The sequence below is a fragment of the Salmo salar genome, chromosome 02 (assembly GCF_965601325.2).
Source record: "Salmo salar chromosome 02, fSalSal1, whole genome shotgun sequence".
Taxonomy (NCBI): domain Eukaryota; kingdom Metazoa; phylum Chordata; class Actinopteri; order Salmoniformes; family Salmonidae; genus Salmo; species Salmo salar.
In genome coordinates, this window is record NC_138292.1 from 43,225,722 (window position 1) to 43,249,282 (window position 23,561).

Genomic DNA, 23,561 nt, shown 5'->3' on the forward strand with positions numbered 1-23,561 from the left:
CAGTATACATGTCAATCAGATCAAATCAAAATCAAATCAAATGTATTTATATAGCCCTTCTTACATCAGCTGATATCTCAAAGTGCTGTACAGAAACCCAGCCTAAAACCCCAAACAGCAAGCAATGCAGGTGTAGAAGCACGGTGGCTAGGAAAAACTCCCTAGAAAGGCAAAAACCTAGGAAGAAACCTAGAGAGGAACCAGGCTATGACGGGTGGCCAGTCCTCTTCTGGCTGTGCCGGGTGGAGATTATAACAGCACATGGCCAAGATGTTCAAATGTTCATAAATGACCAGCATGGTCAAATAATAATATTCACAGTTGTTGAGGGTGTAACAAGTCAGCACCTCAAGAGTAAATGTCAGTTGGCTTTTCATAGCCCATCATTGAGAGTATCTCTACCACTCCTGCTGTCTCTAGAGAGTTGAAAACAGCAGGTCTGGGACAGGTAGCACGTCCGGTGAACAGGTCAGGGTTCCATAGCCGCAGGCAGAACAGTTGAAACTGGAGCAGCAGCACGGCCAGGTGGACTGGGGACAGCAAGGAGTCATCATGTCAGGTAGTCCTGAGGCATGGTCCTAGGGCTCAGGTCCTCCGAGAGAGAGAAAGAGAGAAAGAGAGAAAGAGAGAATTAGAGAGAGCATACTTAAATTCACACAGGACACCAGATAAGACAGGAGAAATACTCCAGATATAACAGACTGACCCTAGCCCCCCGACACATAAACTACTGCAGCATTAATACTGGAGGCTGAGACAGGAGGGGTCAGGAGACACTGTGGCCCCATCCGACGATAGCCCCGGACAGGGCCAAACAGTCAGGATATAACCCCACCCACTTTGGCAAAGCCCAGCCCCCACACCACTAGAGGGATATCTTCAACCACCAACTTACCATCCTGAGACAAGGCCGAGTATAGCCCACAAAGATCTCCGCCACTGCACAACCCAAGGGGGGGCGCCAACCCAGACAGGAAGACCACGTCAGTGACTCAACCCACTCAAGTGACGCACCCCTCCTAGGGACGGCATGGAAGAACACCAATAAGCCAGTGACTCAGCCCCTGTAATAGGGTTAGAGGCAGAGAATCCCAGTGGAGAGAGGGGAACCGGCCAGGCAGAGACAGCAAGGGCGGTTCGTTGCTCCAGAGCCTTTCCGTTCACCTTCACACTCCTGGGCCAGACTACACTCAATCACAGTTTTATTTGAGACGACTGTACAACCATGTAGATTAATTGTCAGATTTAACAGAAGATCTCTTTGTTTCTTGGGACCTAGAACAAGCATCTCTGTTTTGTCCGAGTTTAAAAGTAGAACATTTGCAGCCATCCACTTCCTTATGTCTGAAACACAGGCTTCTAGTGAGGGCAATTTTGGAGCTTCACCATGTTTCATTGAAATTTACAGCTGTGTGTCATCCGCATAGCAGTGAAATTTAACATGATGTTTTTGAATGACATCCCCAAGAGGTAAAATATTTAGTGAAAACAATAGTGGTCCTAAAACGGAACTTTGACGAACACCGAAATTTACAGTTGATTTGTCCGAGGACAAACCATTCACAGAGACAAACTGATATCTTTCCAACAGATAAGATCTAAACCAGGCCAGAACTTGTCCGTGTAGACCAATTTGGGTTTCTAATCTCTCCAAAGGAATGTGAGTTTAACAGTCAGATGAGAGTTTAACCTGATTAGAATAGAGATGACAATTCATTCTCCAGTAACAGTTCTACGTACAGGATGTATTTTTAGATGCCATTTAAATGAACCTAAGCATTGTAACAAAGTGACTTGCCCAAACTTGATACACAAAAATACACACAGACACACACACACACACACACACACACACACACACACACACACACACACACACACACCAACACACACCACACACACACACACACACACACACACACACACACACACACACACACACACACACACACACACACACACACACACACACACGCACATGCACACGCACACAGTGATGTAGACCCACAAGTTTATTTTCCCTTGCTTAGATTGGTAGATTTCCATGTTCTCTGTGTAATATCACTGGTACATGATTAGTTAACCGTTCATAAATCAAACGTGTCTCTCTTTCCGCTCAGAGTTGGTGTTACATAGCAACGTGGTGTGTGTGTCTGTGTGTGAGTGTCGGGAAATGGTTGGAAAGTACAAATTGTGGAAATAACGTTATGCTGGACCTGAATCAGATTTGAATGGGGAAAGTGTAGCAATAGATGTGGTGCAATAACAGAAAATCTGTCACGGAATTAAACCCAGCTGGCCATGCAGAGTTGGATCAGTAGTCTCAGTGAACAAACAAAGTGGATTTGTCACAGAGTTTGAACATTATTTGCCAACGGTCGGAGCGATCAAAGTTCTCTCTCTCTCTCTCTCTCTCTGTCACTAAACATGACAGTGCAGTTTCATGAGGTTGACAGAGAGGTTTACTACAAAAGCATGACATTGCACTTTAAGCCAAATGCTGTGTAACGGCATGGGTTTAATTGTTTTGTTTTCACAAATGAGCAGCTGCATCAATTCCACGTGTATATGCACACACACACACACACACACACACACACACACACACACACACACACACACACACACACACACACACACACACACACACACACACACACACACACACACACACACACACACACACACACACACACACACACACAAATCCAGTACTTGTCATAGAAACACACACAGTATGATGGACCCTCCTTCCATTTCCTGCCAAACTCTCCCCTCAGTTCCAATATCTTGAGAGTTTTTGCTTAAAAACACACACACACACTGACACTCACACACTCTCCTGACTTATCCCCCTGTCACACAGTCCTTCTTGCCAGAGAGAGAGAGAGAGAGAGAGAAAGAGCAGGTTTGATGCAACACTAAAAGAACCACCGGTGAATTTCTGGAGGAGCAACAATAAATACTGCTAAAAGGATACTGGGCAAACAATTTGTGGAACGGAATTGCAACTTTAACTTTATTTACAGTTAGTTACGAAGTTGGGAGATTCTGCAATAGTTGGTATTAGTAAGTTAACTAGTGATTGTAGTGAGAAGAGCTGGTGAAGAACCGAATCTTCAATCATGGAGAAGGTAGAGAACTATACCAGCCTACACGAGTTTACTGAGGATATCTCCAGCAGAGGAAACAAGCCTATCCTAAACAACCAAAGTAAGTGTTTGTGTGTGTGTGCGTGCATGCGTACTAGCGTACGTGCATAAGTGTGAGATTGACCATAACTCTAAGGACATGGTGTCTCTTTAGGGAATAGTCAGTGTGAGTTTTACAGATAGTCTTTCAGTTTATTGGCTATCATCAGTTCCTTTGGAATCCTTTAGAGCTAATCCTTTTACATATTTTTGAAGTGATTGTCACCTTATGGTTCCATGTTAGCCCACTGTAAAATTGTAGACAGTTACAGATAGATTAGAGAGAGGTTGTTCATAGTCAAAGGACTTCTGAAGCATGAAAGGTGAATGACAGGTGAAAAACAGTCAACTCTCACACTCTGATTTTCTTACTGCCACTGATTTGACAGATTGTTATTTTGAAGAAGGTTTGACTTTTTTATTTTAAATTGAACCTTTATTTAACAAGGCAAGTCAGTTAAGAACACATTCTTATTTACAATGACGGCCTACCAGGGAACAGTGGGTTAACTGCCTTGTTCAGGGGCAGAATGACAGCTTTTTACCTTGTCAGCTCAGGGACTCAATCCATGCAACCTTTCGGTTACTGGCCCAACGCTCTAACCACTAGGCTACCTGGCGACTTGCAATGACTGTTATATGTGGTTATTTTTACCTATAGTTTAATGCTAAATGACTCCAATGTAAATGAAATGTAAATGTGTCACTCTTTGCATTGAGCTGTAATCTGTCCAATCAGATACCCAGGGGCTGAAGAGGGGGTCAGAGTGTCTCAGAGGTCAGACTGCCCTCTTTGTGCTGATTGGTCTATTGGCATCCATCTGTGCCAACATCGCTCTGAGCGTGCTCTGTGAGTAAACATCAATCTCTCTCTCTCTCTCTGTCTCTTTTTCTCTCTCTCCAACCCAGCACCCCCCCCTCTCCCTTACTCTCTTCCTCGTCATGCCTTCTTTGGCATGCAGAATGGTAAAGATAGTTGTGGGAGTTGTGCAATCCAAGAGGAACAAAAGTCCAGAATTGTGAAATTTTCTCCCTCCCAGAACTCTCACTCTCTGGCAGCCCAGGCTGTTCAGTCGTTATAACACACTGAGAGCATTCACTATTTTTAAAGAAACACCAATTTGTCCCAATCTGACCTCTCAATTCTGTATATATTCCTCTTTTTCATTCTCTCTCTCTCTCTCTCTTTCTCTCTCTCTCTCTCTCTCTCTCTCTCTCTCTCTTTCTCTCTCTCTCTCTCTCTCAGTATTTAGCAGGCCGTTACCTAGTGTTCCCCTGGAGGCAGCAGCTCTGACCCTGAAGCTGAACTCAGTTCGAGGACGTTATGTCCGTCTCTGTGATGACTACTCCAAACTGGGCCAGAGTTGCTCAAAGACAGGTAAAGGGGGACTAAGTGTAATTCAGAGTGGATAGATACTTTAGACAACTGTCGTTCGCTATTACATTATTTCACGTAAGAAATGGTGCACTGTAAAGGGGTTGCCGTGAAGTTAACAGTTACTTACAGGCATCTGTCAACTATATATTTTAAATTGATGCGGCACTACTACTACTACTACATACCAGTTAAGTTGGTACAGCACTCTCACTAAAGGGTGCAACAGAAATAAAGCCAGAAACAACAATACCATGCACCCACTAGTGGTCAAAAGGTTTTTGGTGCTCCAAGAATACGGTACAGTACTGTATTCTATGGGACGGAATTACAGTACCATTCCAAATACAGCAATTCTTTCCCTGCCCACAAAATGTTCCCACAATGCAAAATATTTTACAGTATGCTGCAGTAAAACGTTTCACAGTATTTTACTGTTGATAATACCCCAAATGACCATATCAATTACAGTTTTACTTTAGTGTAAACTATACAGTATACATAAAACATTAATTACCCATGCATACTCACTCATCTGTCTCTCTTTGTCCTTTTCATCCTCACCTCTTCATCTCTTTTACCTCTCTATTCCTGTTCTCCTACTCTTCTCTTTCTCCTCTCCTCTTCTCACAGTAAGGAAGTGTAGGGAGTGTCCTGAGGACTGGATTCATGTAGATGAGAAATGTTACTCCTTCAGTAATGACAAGATGGACTGGCCGAGCAGCAGAGACAGTTGTACTTCCCTGGGCAGCCACCTAACCATCCTGCACAGCAAGGAACAGCATGTAAGATAGTGTGTTAGTGTGTGTGTGTGTGTGTGTGTGTGTGTGTGTGTGTGTGTGTGTGTGTGGTGTGTGTGTGTGTGTGTGTGTGTGTGTGTGTGTGTGTGTGTGTGTGTGTGTGTGTGTGTGTGTGTGTGTGTGTGTGTGTGTGTGTGTGTGTGTGTGTGTGTGTGTGTGCGTGTGTAACCTCATTGTAACCATAACTGTGCTTGCTTGTAGGACGCTCTGGAAAAAGAGGCCCGGAGGATTGGCGGGTTTGACTACCACTTCTGGATTGGCCTATCAGATATAGAGAAGGAAGGGGATTGGAGATGGGTGGACAACACAACACTGACAAACAAGTATGTGAAGCCCATTCTAAATAACCCACTATCACGTGTTACAATGAGAGGGAGGCAAATAGTTACTTTTCTACACTCTCATTCCCTTGCTCCCTTTCTCAATTGTTATTTTCCTTCTTCTTTCATTCTATTCTCTTGTTCCCTCTTTTTCTACCTCTTTCCCTAACTGCCTTCCTCCTTTTGTTTTTGGCCTTTCTATTTCTCTCTCTCTCCCCTACCCCTCTCTCTTTCTCTCCCTCCATCCTTCTGTCTCTCTTTCTCTCTCTCTCATCTCCTCTCTCCCTGTCTCTCTTTCAGGTATTGGAATGAGCATAGCTCTGAGCCTGACAATCATCAGTCAGGAGGATCACATGGGGAAGACTGTGCCACCTTGGACAGCCATTCGCTGACCTGGTTTGACGTGCCGTGTGACAACATCTACAAACGCATTTGTCAGATGGATGCCATCCGGCTAGACTGAATCACAGGACTAAAACCAAGCCATGAACTTCCCAGTCATCTAGATCTGCCATCCATGTATTCATAAATGATGGCAATGTTGTCTTAAATAGTTGATCCTTTTTATGTTTTTCAAGCGATTTGAGATGTTTTAGTGCAATGAAAAGCGCTTTAAAAGTGAAATTACAGTTCTTACTGGAAACATCAGAACTGGAAACTGAACTAGGTTATGGATCAGCATTTTTCAGAAACCATAAAACAAAATGGGACAGGAGAGGTTAAGGGAAGGACTAAGATATCGAATGACAAGAGGAGATAAAGATAGTTTTATGGTATAGCTAGTTTCATGAAATGTTCATTCCGTACTGAAAATAACAGATGCAAACATCTAGCAAATCTGGCACCTTCTGCAAGGAGAATTTAAATTCATGCACTCAATTTAGTAAATCAGCTACTGCAATCAAAGAGGTAGATGCTCTAATCAACTCTGCTGCTTGCCAAACTGATTGCTGTGATACTATTGAGCAATCTGTATGCCTTTTTTTTATGTGTGTGATCTGTACAGAAATCTCCGAAATATACTGTATTGCTGCACTAACCATAAAAGTGTATTCCTGAGAGTTAATGTGTCAATAAAAACTGTATTTCCAAATGAATTACTCTTCCTCTGATGTTTCTTTCTGGTTTGTGTCTGGGTTTTTTCCAATGCATGTTACATTTTACTGGAATAAAAAAAAAATGTTTGAATTGACTTTGGCGAACATCTTTTGCTTTCTCCCGTGTCTTCGCTCATCCACTGTTTTATTGTTCAATGATGTAGCCTGAAAAATGAATGCGTTTTCATGTTTTTTTTACACATTTAAACACATTTATTTGCTGAAATTATGTTTTTTCATTCGTAATCTAGAAATCATATTTTTATTTCTTTAAGACAACACTGTTTCTTACATCATATTTTGCCTTGGTGTTGTACAACAGAGGGTGGGAGGAGGGGAAACTTCCATGCAGCTGGAAGGAGGAAGTAGTGTTACCAATCCAGAAGCCAGGGAAGGACCCAACGAGGCCAACCAGCTATCGGCCAATAGCTTTAACATCACATGTATGTAAGATTATGGAACGTATAATTACGGAGAGGCTAAATTACTTTCTGGAGATCAGGTGGCTAGTATCGCCACATTAGAGTAGGTTCAGGAAGGGTAGGGGAAATATGGACCCAGTGCTCTGCTTAGAAGCAGAGGTCAGGAAGGCTCAGGTGAACAAGGAGACTGTTGTAGCTGTCTTTTTTGATGTGGAGAAGGCGTATGATATGATGTGGAAGGAGGGGTTGTTCATCAAAATTGATATTATTGGGGTAGGAGGAAGAAATTACAACTGGATAAAGGATTTCCTGTTTGGTGAGGGTGGGGAAATCTCTGTCAGGCAGCTACCTGGTGGATAACGGCACACCGCAGGGGAGCGTGATTAGTCCTCTGTTGTTCTCAATCATGATCAATGACGTTAACTCTCAGGTACGGCCGGATACTGGGAGGTCGTTATTTGCAGATGATGGAGCCTCATGGAAGAGAGGAAGAAATGTGCCATACATAGTCAGGAAGGTACAGGAAGAAATCGATGAGTTAGAATGGTGGGCATTAATGTGGGGATTCAGGTTCTCTGTAGAGAAAACTCAGTGTTTTTTTTGCCAGGAGGAAGGTGGGAGATGAGGAACGCTTGAGGTTATAGGTTATATGGGAGAAACTTGGAGAGGGTTGGGGCCTTCAGGTTCATTGGGGTATACTTTCCTTCTTCTTTCATTCTATTCTCTTGTTCTCTCTGTTTTGACTGACCTGGGTGGGTAATACCGAGGTGACTGTATGGAAGGGAGTTTAGTCCAACGGTAGCTGTTCCTGTAAATCCACCATGGCTACTCCCGCCTCCAAATCAAATCAAATCAAATGTATTTATATAGCCCTTCTTAGATCAGCTGATATCTCAAAGTGCTGTACAGAAACTCAGCCGAAAACCCCAAACAGCAAGCAATGCATGTGTAGAAGCACGGTGGCTAGGAAAAACTCCCTAGAAAGGCCAAAACCTATGAAGAAACCTGGAGAGGAACCAGGCTATGAGGGGTGGCCAGTCCTCTTCTGGCTGTGCCGGGTGGAGATTATAACAGAACATGGCCAAGATGTTCAAATATTCATAAATGACCAGCATGGTCAAATAATAATAATCACAGTAGTTGTCGAGGGTGCAACAGGTCAGCACCTGCTGTCTCTAGAGAGTTGAAAACAGCAGGTTTGGGACAGGTAGCACGTCCGGTAAACAGGTCAGGGTTCCATAGCCGCAGGAGCACGGCCAGGTGGACTGGGGACAGCAAGGAGTCATCATGCCAGGTAGTCCTGAGGCATGGTCCTGGGGCTCAGGTCCTCCGAGAGAGAGAAAGAAAGAAAGAAAGAAAGAAAGAAAGAAAGAAAGAAAGAAAGAAAGAAAGAAAGAAAGAAAGAAAGAAAGAAAGAAAGAAAGAAAGAAAGAAAGAAAGAAAGAAAGAAAGAAAGAAAGAAAGAGAGAATTAGAGAGAGCATACTTAAATTCACACAGGACACCGGATAAGACAGGAGAAATACTCCAGATATAACAGACTGACCCTAGCCCCCCGACACAAACTACTGCAGCATAAATACTGGAGGCTGAGACAGGAGGGGTCAGGAGACACTGTGGCCCCATCCGATGATACCCCCAGACAGGGCCAAACAGGCAGGATATAACCCCATCAACTTTGCCAAAGCACAGCCCCCACACCACTAGAGGGATAACTTCAACCACCAACCTACCATCTTGAGACAAGGCCGAGTACAATCCACAAAGATCTCCGCCACGGCACAACCCAAGGGGGAGGAGGCACCAACCCAGACAGGAAGACCACATCAGTGACTCAACCTACTCAAGTGACATACCCCTCCTAGGGACGGCATGGAAGAGCACCAGTAAGCCAGTGACTCAGCCCCTGTAATAGCGTTAGAGGCAGAGAATCCCAGTGGAGAGAGGGGAACCGGCCAAAACCTAGCAAGAAACCTAGAGAGGAACCAGGCTATGAGGGGTGGCCAGTCCTCTTCTGGCTGTGCCGGGTGGAGATTATAACAGAAAAGGAGGTTCGTTGCTCCAGTGCCTTTCCGTTCACCTTCACACTCCTGGGCCAGACTACACTCAATCATAGGACCTACTGAAAAGATGAGTCTTCAATAAAAACGTAAAGGTTGAGACCGAGTCTGCGTCTCTCACATGAGTAGGCAGATCATTCCATATAAATGGAGCTCTGTAGGAGAAAGCCCTGCCTCCAGCTGTTTGCTTAGAAATTCTAGAGACAATTAGGAGGCCTGTGTCTTCCATCCAGTAGTTGATCTAGAAGTGTTGGAGAGACTACAGAAAGATAGGGATAGTGTTGATCCATCTGATTTGTTCAAGAGACGTCTGGATACTGTGTTTCAGGATTCTGTGGCCATTTACACAGATGGTTCAAAAGATCAAAGGACAGGAAGTACTGGGTCAGCATTTGTAGTGCAGGAATGTGGGGTGGCAGTCAGGAAACGTATTAGAGATCATCTGGCTGTATATACAGCGGAGCTGATGGCCATACTGTTGGCCTGGCAGTGGTTGGAAGAAGTCAAGCCAGACAGAGTAGTTGCTCTGATTCATGTGCAGTGTTGATGCGTCTCCAGTCATTTAGCTCACGGAGTAGCCAAGTCCTGCTTTATACAAACCCAGTACACTAGGTGGCGGCAATGCAACATAACGTTGGATGCCAATCGCCGATTAGCCACATCGAAGAAGATAATATTTCGCCTCAAGATGGCACTACTTTAAAAGCAACCATCTGGTCCGCTCAGTCCCTTGTCAGTCAAGATAAACACTCCCCTCCTCCTTTTCACGTTTCGCCCAATGAGCAGTGATGTTCTCCTTTGTTGTCAAACGTGCACTGACGGCGGAACTGAGGGATTCGGGGGACAGGCTATCAACTTGAGTTAGCTTACCAATAAGGTAATTTGTTGCTTTTTTTCCTATGGACATATTTGTAAACTAGTTTTAAATAAAGGTAATCGCATGGTTGCCCTCGCATCATTTAGCTACGTTAGAGTTGAGTCGGTAGACAACTGAAAAACAGGAAGAGGCCTAACGTTACCGCTTTACGGTCATGCCTCGAGCTGTAGTGGTAACGTTAGCAGCAGCTAGCATGACTCCTCATAGTCATACTGCTGTAGTAAGCTAGCTAGCTAGCTCCCATGTGCTAGTTTTGCTACAACAGTTCGTCAAACTTTAGCAATCTTTTTAGTTTGTGATTTTTTTGGGGGCCAGTTTTTAAATATCATTTCTCTTGAAAATGTACCACAAAGAGCTAGTGTACTAGCTCCCTTCTAGGCTAGCATGCAATCGGTTGTTCATGACTGTGACATAAAAAAAAATACAGAAGACTGTGACGTTAGCTAGATAGCCAATGTTACTACTATTCAGAAAATCGGTCCCTGCCCTGGGACTCAGCATTGAATGAACTTGACTCAAAACACTCCACACTAGTAGGTCGAACGATGCAGATAGAATTGGTCTGACATGATTCCTTATTTTACATGTCTGTCAATATTTTCCACAACATTGTGCCCAAGCTAGCCTATAGTAGCCGACTAGTTGAGTTTAATAGGCTACCTAAATAGCTACGTTGTGAAGTAGTAGCTAAGTGTGCAAAGTCATGATTATCTTACAATGGCATGGAGTGTCCTAGTGCCCAGCCTAGGAAGGTTACTACTACGTAGCTAGCTAGGCTATTTATAAGTAATGTTGTGTCTGCCTATTATTCTCACCAAATAGCACAGTATATCAAATAGGATACATTTAAAATAATACATTCTCAGTGCTTTTAGTAGGGCCAATTTCATATTCAAATTAAGCAAGGCCTATTTAATTATGTAAAATAATAATCTGTGACTGGCTTTGACCAGAAGGGTGTTTTTCAAAGCACTTGCCTACATATCAGTTTATGAGAGGGAAAATTGAATTACTGACTTGGAGTCTTGCCACAAGGGCTATTTGTGTAATTGTTTTGGTTAGACAGAGCTACAGGCATACATTAACAAAGCATTAAAGTTGTCTTGCTATTAAAAAGAAGCTGATCAGCCTGTTAAATGTAAGATATGCTGTATTAACGGTTCATTCGAAGGTCAACAATTTTATTCAAGACAATTTTAAGTCTTCACTTTTTTCCTTTCCTCCCTCCCCTCTCTTCTACCATTATCTGTCATTATTTCTCTTATCCTCATTTCGTCTTTCTACTGACTTCTGTTTGCCTTCTGTCTTTTTTTGCTTGTTCTCTCTCTTGCACACTTTCTCTCACTCTCTGTCTCTCTATCTCACAGATGGAGGTAGAGCAGCTCCTCTCTCTCTCAGGCCCGGCGTTGGCCCAGGCCATAAGTTCTCTGCTGGAGACACCAGGCCTCTACGTTTTCTCAGACATCCTTGAGCTGCCCAACGTCAGAGAGGTAACGCACACACTCGCATGTAAGCACGCATGCATGCATGCACACACACACACACACACACACACACACACACACACACACACACACACACACACACAAACAAGCACACAAACAAGCACACAAACACAAACAAGCACACAAACAAGCACACAGTCACAGCCGTTCTCAAGGCACAGCTCTCACTGGAGGTGGTATAGCAAGAGACCCTAACAAGCCCCCCCCCCACCTTCTTCTTCTACTCTACCCCAAGCTGGAGACAGGTCCGCACGCTCCAGTGTATCAGCTGCTCAACCTCTTCGCCTATGGAACCTACTGTGACTATAAAGGTACGACAGTGGCAGGCAGCGGTGCTGTGTGAATAAGTCATGTAGTGGCCCTGGAGCTGTTTTATTATTAGCAGTATTTCTCTCCCTGCTCGTCAGCCTTGTAGGCAAGGCAACTCATCAATGTTGTTGGTTTTCACAGCCCCCGATCATTTACAGAGTCAACCACAAGACTTTATTTAATCCTATACGAGGAGCCAAGTGACAATGTTTGGCACGGCAGAGATTGCGTCCCCAATAACCTCTCCTTTCTCTAGAAGTGTGCACTTGTTCACTTTCCTTTGTGGATTTGGAATTAAATAACTGGTATATGGAAACTCCCGCTAGCATTCCTGGTGAAAAAAAATGGGGTCCCCAGAACTTCTGGTGGAAGAAATGGGGTGCCCGCTGAAACAGTTGACTTATCACTGCTCTAGCCTGCCAACACCAATCCAATGCTTTTACATTTGTGGGGAATAGTGAACAAGTGCACACTTTAGGAGGAAGGAGAGCTCATTGGGACTCAACCAGGGACAGACTTCTCTGACGTTTTGTTAGACATTCTTATTGGTTGTAAGTGGTTGCATTGTCATCAAACTGACAAATGAAATCCTGAATACCCTTTGAAATACCCGAATATGTAAAGGACTTGTCATTCTTTAGCAACACATTTAGTAACAAGACTTCATAAGAGACGAGCAAAATGGAAGAGAGAAATACAAATCTTGTTATGTCAACACATACCGTATTCACTTTCATAGTGCTTTTTAAATTGCAAAATGGAGCACAGAGGAAAAACTGTCAATACTCTTTTTTAAAGCATCCACATCCGCAGGCACACACACACACTCAAATTATTTTTCATTGTATTCCCTTGTGGAATTCAGCAGGCTGCAGCAGTTTCTGCCTGGACAGAGCCTGTACCCCTGTGTTTGTAAGGGTGTGTCCCTGTAATGATGTGTCCCTTTTCTGTTGCTCTCTCGCTGTCTGTTTTTTTTCCTTGTCTGTTTGTGGTATGTTATTCTTTCAGAGAGGGCAGCCTCTCTCCCAGAGTTGACCCCAGCCCAGAGGAACAAACTCCGTCACCTCTCCATCATCAGTCTGGCATCCAATCTCAAGGTAGAGTACCACCCATTCATCTGGTTTTAAATTCCTTACCCTGCTAGCTTTAGTACGCTCAATGGGGGTCACTCACATTATAATTATAGAAATAGTTTATAATGATATGTAATATAATGATAGCCATCATCCGTTTGCCATTTATTCTGAACGTAACGCTCTCTGGATTTATCTTGTCTAGTTTTTCTGTTTATTTTGTTATTAAATGATTGCTGGTCAAATAATACTTTTGTGCAGTATTTCCGTGGACTCTAATAGCCTACCTACAATGGTAGTCCTAACAATACTCAGCAAGCTTCAGTACCAAAAATAGCAAGTAATTTGCTGAACTTTGATTTTAATGATATGGTTATGAGACAACTTGCTTTGTAACTCTTGACACATGAACAAGATAAATGACTGTGTTGTGAAGGACTTTATTAAGAGCCTGTCTGTGATGTGGTTTAACTTTATTTATATCACATAGATGAGAATGATAGCGGCTGAGATTGAAATCATTATGAGATTCTGGCTAGATACTTTTAAGTATTCTGTCCTTTCTTCTTTGAGCTCTCTGTCTCTTTATGTATTTGTTGCTCTCTGTTGTCCATTCATCTAACTCTCATTTCGAGCCCATCCACATTTCATTTTTTTTCTCCCTCTGCCGTCTCTCTTCCTACCTTGCTTTCACCCATACCTCATTCTCTCCACTCTCCCCAATAAATAATTGATTGATTCATTTCTCTCTTTCTCTATTACTCTCCCTTTTCCCTCCCTCCCCCATTTCTCTCTGGTCTTTCTCTTCCCGTCTTATTTTTTATACTGTCATAGTATAAGTATGCCACATTGAACCTCTGTATGGGCACACCTTAACACAAAGATTCACCCATTCAAATGTTATATCGGTATACCTCTGCGCGATGTTCTGTTGATTCCCGGGGTCATTTCAGGTTTTCATGTGTATCTGAGTTATTGGCCGGCTGTATTTTTGTCTGCTTTAACGGCGAATAGCTTCGATGCACATGAAAACATGAAATGACCCCGGGAATCGACAGAACATCGCTCAGAGATGCACAAAAACATTCAAAATGGGTGAATCTGTCCATGAATTGCCTAATAAAGACTTGTTAAAGCCCCCATGCAGTCTTTGTAATTTTATTTTTAAATCATCACTCTATGTCTAATAAATCACTGTTTATTTAATGAAAATAACTACAAAATATATTTTTTATAATTTATTTCCCTGAGCCTCCTTTGGCCCTTGAAATGCTCAGTTTGATCGTGTGGGCGTTAGGAAACAAATTTTAAGATATTTACATACACCGCCCTGATTGGCTGATAAGATGGTCTAGAGCCTACTCCCTTACCCAGATGAACAGTCATTGGTCTATATAATCATATCACATTGTGACATCATGATGTGGGCCAAAAAATACATCCCACCTGAACAGGCTGAAATTCCAAGCTTTTTTTTCAAACAGCTTTTACACAAAGGTCATTATCATAATTTTCACAATGTCAGCATTTCTGACGTCATAGTGTGGAAATATATATATAAATAAAAGTTACATCCAATTTTTTTTCTTCTGCACTGTCCCTTTAAAACTCTAAACTCCCTTCTATCTCTGGTAGCTATTTTGATGTTATGGTTTTGTACATTTATGTTGACCCGCCCTCCCTTCCTCTACCCCTCTCTCTTATCTTTCCATTCCTCACTCTTACATCATCTCTTCTCTCTCCTCACTGAAGTAAAGAGCATCTCAAATTCACCATCTTTCTCTCTCCCTCTCTGGACCAGATAACTTCTATTGACCCAACATAGAAGAATTTGACATTCTCTCTTGCCCTCTCTCTGTCCCCACCACCCTTGCTCGACTCCCTCCTCACTAACGTCATAAAGAGCATCTAAAATTCAACATCTCTCTCTCTCTCTCTCTCTCTCTCTCTCTCTCTCTGTCTCTGTCTCTGTGCCTGTTCACTTCTATTGACCCAACGTAATATAATTTGACATTCTCTGTCTCCCTCTTCCCCCAGTGCCTGCCCTACTCCCTGCTCCTGCAGCAGCTGGAGCTGAAGAACGTGCGGGAGCTGGAGGACCTGCTGATTGAGGCGGTCTACTGTGACATCATTCAGGGCAAGCTGGACCAGAGGAACCAGCAGGTGGAGGTGGACTGCAGCGTGGGCCGAGACCTGGGGCCCAACGAGCTGCCCAACATAGCCAACACACTGCAGGAGTGGTTAGTTAGTGATATGTGTGTGCGAAGAGCGGTGCTAGAAGTGCCTTTTCAGTTTACTTCATGAATTGAAATGGAATTGACTCGAACCCAGCTCTCTCTCTCTCTCTCTCTCTCTGTGTGTGTGTGTGTGTGTGTGTGTGTGTGTGTGTGTGTGTGTGTGTGTGTGTGTGTGTGTGTGTGTGTGTGTGTGTGTGTGTGTGTGTGTGTGTGTGTGTGTGTGTGTGTGTGTGTGTGTGTGTGTGTGTGTGTGTGTGTGTGTGTGTGTGTGTGTGTGTGTGTGTGTGTGTGTGTGTGTGCGCGCGCGTGTGTGTGACGAAGTTAGACTTTATTTATAGAACACATTTCTTACAGTGGATGCATAATAATGACCAATACGCTTTTTAAATGAGACAAATTAAAATAGTAAACAATAAAATAACAGTGGACATGATAGATGCAATAAATAAGATGTATAGAATGGGATAAAATAGATAGTATGATCATTCATATCAGTGTCTAAATAATTATCTCTCTCTCTCTCTCTCTCTCTCTCTCAGGTGTTCAGGGTGTGAGGCGGTCCTGTGTGGGATCGAGGAGCAGGTAACCAGAGCTAACCAATACAGAGAGAGCCAGCTGAAGGTCAAAGTTCAGGTGGAGACAGAGGTTAGTACCAGTAGCCACTTTTCTCTGGGTAGAGTCAAAGATGATCTATTATGTTGACAAGATAGTTGAGTGACACCTCTAACAATGGAAATACATGTCCTCAAAGATGGAAGGCAGGCAGGAGGAGGCGAGATCAGGTGGGTCCATTCTAGCTAATGAGAGGGCAGATGCGCGTATCAACAACAGGCACAACTCCGTTATAAAGTCGTTTTGCCAAAATGCCACGTGTATCCACTTACATCAGTGCATTCGTAACAACTTAGCAATTAAATGTTTCGTTGACCAAATTTGACACTCATTAACCTCAATACAAAAATTCCTCACTTTGTGGTCTTTATTTTCGAGGACAGGTTTTGGCTGGAGTAAACCCTCACGCTAGAGGTGAAGCCATAAGAAAAACGTATACTCATTACTCAATGACCTATTTCAGTGTCCAATTTAGAGCTCTGTCCAGTGTCTTTATTGAGGCTGTAGGCCACAGGTTGCTTTTCTGTCCTCTGAGTCAGTCTTCTCCAGCTTGGGGTAGAAGTTACTCTCTAACCTCTTCTTATTAGAAATATTAACAGCACCTTAAGCTTTTCACACTACTGAGCCAAACCAGTGCCAAGCTGCATTGGGGCTGGCCTGATTAGGCATCCACCATAGCTGCTGGAAAGGACCTTGTAAGAAGAAAATATCCAAGCCATCCCAGTACATTCCCAAGTCGGCCTTAGTTTGAATCAGGCACATCTGTTCTGTCCTAACTTCATTAGTTTACCTTTCCTTATCTCTCTCTCTCAGGTGTCAAACCTCCAGAAAACGCTAAAGGCCAGCTCCGCCTTACCGTCGTCCGGCCCCGCTGCCGCTGGAGCCGCATCCAATCAGGATGCAGACCAGCCGGCCGAGCCACGGGACCCCGCCTCCTCTCAGGAACCACGGCAACCGGGCAAGAAGAGTTCAAAGGTCAAAGGGTAAGTAAGGTGATATTCCTTAGGTCAATCCCATATTTTCATTGTTTTATTTATTTTATAGGTGCTACCATTTGATGTTGGTGAGCTATCCTCAGGGTCTTGTTCATTAGGGCAAGAAACAGAAACCATTTTTTTTTAACATTTCGCATCAAACCCCAAAAATAAGTCCAGGTAATACCTGTTTCAGTCCAAGGTGCCTTCTGAGCATGACCTCGTCCTTCCAGGTTCACGGCAGGGTCACGACAGAGGTGTGGTTCAAGCCGAGGCAAGAAGAAACATTTGTGTGTTGCAAAAAATATTCCAATCGCTTCAGATGAATTCAAACGACACGGAGTCGATTATGTAACCACTGCGTTACATGTCATTTCGCAGCGTCTTCAACTCGAACACAGTAATATTTTGGTTGTTTTTACAACAAACATCAATTTAAACGCCAGCTGCCAGTGGAAGTTGGAATAGTGACTGTGTGTGTGTGTCTGCATAGCGTATCTTCATTAGCCAGAGAGGCTGTGCTTTGTAGCGGTACTCACAGCGCTACCTGGGGCCCTCTCTCTCTTCTGGGCCAATTACAACACTAATTCATCATGTGTCCTGGATTTTAAAAAATGTCACTGAAGTGAATTTTTAGAAAAAGCTTCAGGTGCTAAAAGGAAATGTTTATTTATTTTTTATTACATGACAGGATGAGTTTTTCTGTTTCAGTTAAGAGTCATTATAATTCACTTACTGGGTGACAGTAAGTGGTAGGAGAGTAGTACAGTAATATAGTCATTCGTTTGCCAACATTGTAATCGAAACATCCCTGCAATAATATGTGACATAATGAGTTGGACCAAAGGTGACAAAGGCCATCATAAACAGACCTGGTTCATAACTGTGTTGTGTTACAACTATCGTAAAACTTGAACTAAAACAGTCAGGAACTTATTTGCTTGATTTGGGAAATTGCCCAAGGATATCATAAAGTGAATGCACCAATTTGTAAGTCGCTCTGGATAAGAGCGTCTGCTAAATGACGTAAATGTAAATGTAAGTCGGAAGTTTACACACACTTAGGTTGGAGTCATTAAAAATCTTTTTTCAACCACTCCACAAATTTCTTGTTAACAAACTATAGTTTTGGCAAGTCGGTTAGGACATCTTCTTTGTACATGACACAAGTAATTTTCCCAACAATTGTTTACAGACAGATTATTTCACTTATAATTCAGTGTATCACAATTCCAGTGGGTCAGATGTTTACATGGACTAAGTTGACTGTGCCTTTAAACAGCTTGGAAAATTCCAGAAAATGATGTCATGGCTTTAGAAGCTTCTGATAGGCTAATTGACATCATTTGAGTCAATTGAAGGTGTACCTGTGGATGTATTTCAAGGCCTACCTTCGAACTCAGTGCCTCTTTGCTTGACGACATGGGAAAATCAAAAGAAATCAGCCAAGACCTCAGAAAACAAATTGTAGACCTCCACGAGTCTGGTTCATCCTTGGGAGCAATTTCCAAATGCCTGAAGGTACCACGTTCATCTGTACAAACAATAGTACGCAAGTATAAAAACCATGGGACCACGCAGCCGTCATACCGCTCAGGAAGGAGACGCGTTCTGTCTCCTAGAGATGAATGTACTTTGGTGCGAAAAGTGCAAATCAATCCCAGAACACCAGCAAAGGACCTTGTGAAGACGCTGGAGGATACAGGTACAAAAGTATCTATCTCCACAGTAAAACGAGTCCTATATTGACATAACCTGAAAGGCCGCTCAGCAAGGAAGAAGCCACTGCTCCAAAACCACCATTAAAAAGGCCAGACTACGGTTTGCAACTGCACATGGGGACAAAGATTGTACTTTTTGGAGAAATGTCCCCTGGTCTGATGAAACAAAAATAGAACAGTTTCACCATAATGACCATTGTTATGTTTCGAGGAAAAAGGGGGATGCTTGCAAGCCGAAGAACACCATCCCAACCGTGAAGCACAGGGGTGGAAGCATCATGTTGTGGGGATGCTTTGCTGCAGGAGGGACTGGTGCACTTCACAAAATAGATGGCATCATGAGGGAGGAAAATTGTGTGGATATATTGAAGCAACATCTCAAGACATCAGTCAGGAAGTTAAAGCTTGGTTGCAAATGGGTCTTCCAAATGGACAATGACCCCAAGCATACTTCCAAAGTTGTGTCAAAATGGCTTAACGAAAACGAAGTCAAGGAATTGGAGTGGCCATCACAAAGCCCTGACCTCAATCCTGTAGACAATTTGTGGGCAGAACTGAAAAAGCGTGTGTGAGCAAGGAGGCCGACAGACCTGACTCAGTTACACCAGCTCTGTCAGGGGGAATGGGCCAAGATTCACCCAACTTATTGTGGGAAGCTTGTGGAAGGCTACTCGAGACGTTTGACCCAAGTTAAACAATTTAAAGGCAATACTACCAAATACTAATTGAGTGTATGTAAACTTCTGACACACTGGGAATGTGATGAAAGATATAAAAGCTGAAATAAATTCTTCTCTCTACTATTATTCTGACATTTCACATTCTTAAAATTAAAGTGGTGATCCTAACTGACCTAAGACAGGGAATTTTTACTAGGATTAAATGTCAGGAATTGTGAAAAACTGAGTTTAAATGTATTTGGCTGAGGTGTATGTAAACTTCCCGACTTCAACTGTATACTCCAAAGCAGGATCAATGAGCTTTTTCCCCCCAGAATATTTAACCAATTTATCCAGCGCCCTATACTATGAATCTGGTTTGACGAATTAGCGAGGTAACTTTGGTCAACTCTGACTTCAACTCGGGATAACCGGTGACATGAATGTGGCTGTATTTCTATAGCCAAGAATCCTTCAGAACTAACCTGCTCTGAGGCAGACTAACTCGGGGCTAACTCCTTTTATTTGAATATATTGTCTGAGCCACGAGTTAAGGACCAATGAAATCACATTGCGTTGTCATCCCCTTCATTTGCAGAAGACGACTGATTAAAATATTTTATTAATCAATTTTGTTTTTGTACATTTTTTAAAAATGTTAAAATACCTATCACAGTACACATTTAGTAATGACAGAATGCATTTGAAACTTCACGCACAATAAAAAATTTTTTTAGACTTAATGAAAATATGTTACCGATAATAGTGGGTAAAAGGCGCTTGTTGTTTGACAAGCACACCAAAGACGGCATTACGATACGTAATAAAAGAAAGACGGCACTTCTAACAGCCTATTCCCCACCATAGCCTGCTACATTTGCAAGATAACTCTTTCCATTCTGATTTCGACACAAATGAAAATGTGACACTGACTAGCCCATGGATTGATGTTTCAGCGTTGTCGTAGTAAAGAGTTCGCCGTTCGACATGAACAAGCTCAGCTCGAGTAAGCGGCGGGTGCGCGATCAATATCCACCTTGCACCTTCGTAACATGGATAAAGCCTGAGCTGCAATGGGAAGCTAACTGAAGCTGACTGGCTTTATAAAACCCGGAGTAGATCTAGCTTGCATCGTAGTATACCCCACTTGTACAGGATGCGAACAGGGTGACTGACGTCAAGCTGACGTCATCCTCATACCCCTCTTCTGTTTATTGAACACAGGCGTGTATTGGAGATGAGCCTTTAAATGCCGTTTGAAGTGGGGACTGTGGACATGCACTACCTGTTACATAATATCCTGATCTGCTCCGACCTGTAGATTTTATTCAGACAGCGTGAAATGAGTGGGGAGACAGAGACGGGGAGATGAAGATTAACGGTGGGGTCGGGATTCATACCCACGTTGGGTCGGCGTATGTGTTCTGCAGGCCGTGGTCTTACACACTAGACCAGGCATGCATGTATTTGTAAAAAAAAAAATGATTTTGTGATTTAGGGGACTTTTTTTCCCCACTGACATTTAGGGATCAATCAAGTAAAGTATTGTTTCTCAAACTCGGTCCTTGGGACCCCCCAAGGGGTACATGTTTTAGTTTTTTTGCACTAGCATTACACAGCTGATTCAAATAATCAACGCTTACTGATGAGTTTGGGAAAACACTGATCTGGCGCGAGGTACAGTGTGCGAAATTACCCTCGGAGCAGAGCGGCAATCTGCCGTCGCGAAATTACACTGTGACACCCGCTTGTGTCTGTTAGAGACCGGCGTTTATTTGCTACAATGTGAAGCGATACCCGGCCTTTATAAGAAACGGCCGCTTGTCAGGGACGTCATCTTAGGGTAATGTAATGACTGTTGTCTGTTTGTTTTTTTTTTGTCTCAGGCTCCGTGGAAGTGGGAAGATCTGGTCCAAGTCCAACTGAAGGCAGAGAGACCCCGGAACACCCCCGCTGATCCACTGTCAGATGGACGGACTGACACACATGTTGACAGACACACAGACCCACACAGACTCATAGACCGATAACGTGACCAATGCACAGACAGACACTAAGATTTACACACACGTTCACACATCCATGCACGCACGGAAACACACACACACATATATATACAGACACTGAGTCCAGACACACTTGCAGTGAGTGACAGACTTGACGCCCATTCTGATTTGATAGGTGTGTACACACAACCAGACAGACGGACTATCTGCACTGTGTATATACACAGACCCAAACCCATTCTAACATGTACACAGAGAGAGAGAGACAGACAGAGAATAATCTGCTCTGGGAAGAGCTTTGCTGCTGTCTGTTTTATCAGGAGAAGCAGAGCCACAGGCAGTGAAACTGAATGTGTGTATTTGATGTGTGTATTCTATTGTCTTACACTTTTTGTTTGTTTGTATATTTTTTTCTGCTGAGGATTGAGTTGAAACGTATAAAATCAGGATATGAATTGTTGGTAATAAATTGAACCCCCTCTATTCATTTAGTATCTGTCAGTGTTACTGTTTTTTGTGCATGCTTTAAAGTGCAACTGGAGGTTGCATCACTAGCTAAATGTTAACTCACAGAAGGGGGGGTATCTGTGTTAGGTCAGACCCTTAATTAGGTTATCCCCAAAGAGACTAATATATTAGAGCGCTGGAACTACCCCTGTGATCAGTTGGCTTGGTTACACACACCTCATTTTCCCTGTCACATACACGCATCAGAGAGATACACACAGGGCGTTCATATTTGATATTGCTATATTTTGCCGAAAGCTTCTATTTCACCGTCAAAATTGCCTGTCGGAATTGTCTGCCCCCCCCCCCCCATCACACGCTCCACATTTAATTTTTCACATTCATCCTGTCCGTGTCTCTTGCTCGCTCGGTCTCTTTCGTTCTCTCTCCTCAGCCTCCCTCTGTTTTCTCTAAAAACCCTCTCTCTCCCTATCCTGCATGACGTTAATGGTAGCTATTAACTCCCATGGCACCCACAGAGAGAGAGAGAGAAGGGGGATGGAGAGACAGGGAAATGATCCTATTCCGTTAACCCCATTTCCTCCCTCTTCCCAACTTTCTTTCTCCCCCTTTCCGTCTCTCGTTCTCCCCCTCTATAAATAGCTGTGTTAATTTCAGTCAGTGTGATTGAGCTTTACTGTTTCACAGTTTGCTCGGTTCCTACCAGATGGGAGCTGTGAATTCTAGTGGCTGTACACCTAGGTGTCGCAGCGGTCTAAGACACTGCATCTCAGTGCAAGAGGCGTCACTGCAATCCCTGGTTCGAATCCAGGCTGCATCACATCCGGCTGTGATTGGGAGTCCCGTAGGGCGGCGCACAATTGGCCCAGTGTCGTCTGGGTTTGGCCGGGGTTAGGTCGTCATTGTAAATAAGAATTTGTTCTTAACTGACTTGCCTAGTTAAATAAAGATAAACACACTTTTTTTTCATAAAAAAAGAATGTTATGTGCACTTGGCTGTGAGAGGGATACTGTGTGTGTGTGTGTGTGTGTAAAACTTCAGATGTGACTTTGCTTGTGTATACCTAACTGTGTGTGTCCTTCCTTAAACACAGAGACTATGGAGTACTACAGGGTCAGCTGGTTGGACTCATAATCAACCAGTAGTTAACTTTGGAGTGGACTTCAGCCAATCAATTACTTTGATTGATCATTAAAATGCTCAGAGGAAATGAAAAAGGAACAGCAGACACTGTCCATCTCTGTCTGGTCTCTCTCACGCCGCAGCTTCTAATACTTCCAGGAAATGTGGGATTTTCTATGGGTACGTCTCAAAAGTGTAAAGTGGCTTGCTCTCCTGTGTCTTATTACAGAGATGAAAACACATTCAAGTTTAGGATGGTGTAGTGTAGCCCTGACAAGCATCACCTGACCTAGGATCAAATTTAGAAGAAGAGAGATGATGTCATAATTAGGAAGTATAACTCCACCAGTGCCATATATTTATATTTCAATACATGGCTCTGATATCTAAATATATGGCTCTGATCTGCCGTAGAAGGCAAATAGAACTTAAGTTAATGGATTTGAATGACACAATTAGAACACATAGCTCTCGTGTATTTCCTGGTCTCTTTTCCCCTTCTCATCCTAAAGTTTAGTACAGATGCTAGGTTGGAAATAAAGGTTAAGACAAAAGAATTCTAATATTCCGTATGTCTTTGCATAAATGAGGAAGGATTCTAAACGAAGGGATCAGGGATGCTAGTTAGCAACAGCACTGGTCCCATGAATCTGTTTGATTGTTCATAAATCTCCTCATGGAATTATTAGGTTGTCGTAATCTGGGTATCTTCAACCTAGGACAGATGAAGGAA

General features: G+C 43.1%; 2 protein-coding genes across 2 annotated transcripts; both read left to right on the forward strand.

Moving 5' to 3' along the window:
• The first annotated feature begins 2,832 nt into the window (after nt 1-2,832).
• LOC100136446 (C type lectin receptor A) lies at nt 2,833-6,878 on the forward strand. Its single transcript, NM_001123579.1, is given in 6 exon segments — nt 2,833-3,213; nt 3,931-4,041; nt 4,438-4,569; nt 5,200-5,351; nt 5,568-5,689; nt 5,987-6,878. Coding segments are annotated over 6 exon segments (768 nt in total). The 5' UTR covers nt 2,833-3,125; the 3' UTR covers nt 6,150-6,878.
• A 3,204-nt stretch (nt 6,879-10,082) lies between these two features.
• csn7a (COP9 signalosome complex subunit 7a) lies at nt 10,083-21,723 on the forward strand. Its single transcript, NM_001140817.2, has 8 exons — nt 10,083-10,141; nt 11,509-11,631; nt 11,882-11,957; nt 12,964-13,052; nt 15,066-15,268; nt 15,805-15,910; nt 16,691-16,860; nt 21,118-21,723. The coding sequence occupies exons 2-8, from the start codon at nt 11,509-11,511 to the stop codon at nt 21,155-21,157; spliced, it is 807 nt and encodes a 268-aa protein (NP_001134289.1). The 5' UTR covers nt 10,083-10,141; the 3' UTR covers nt 21,158-21,723.
• Nucleotides 21,724-23,561: the final 1,838 nt, after the last annotated feature.

Excerpts from the sequence above, each read along its gene's own strand:
- csn7a (NM_001140817.2), top strand. The coding sequence starts at position 11,509 with ATGGAGGTAGAGCAGCTCCTCTCTCTCTCAGGCCCGGCGTTGGCCCAG. Across the intron at positions 15,269-15,804 it reads GCCAACACACTGCAGGAGTG|GTGTTCAGGGTGTGAGGCGG; the intron begins GTTAGTTAGTGA and ends TCTCTCTCTCAG. Across the intron at positions 15,911-16,690 it reads AAGTTCAGGTGGAGACAGAG|GTGTCAAACCTCCAGAAAAC; the intron begins GTTAGTACCAGT and ends TCTCTCTCTCAG.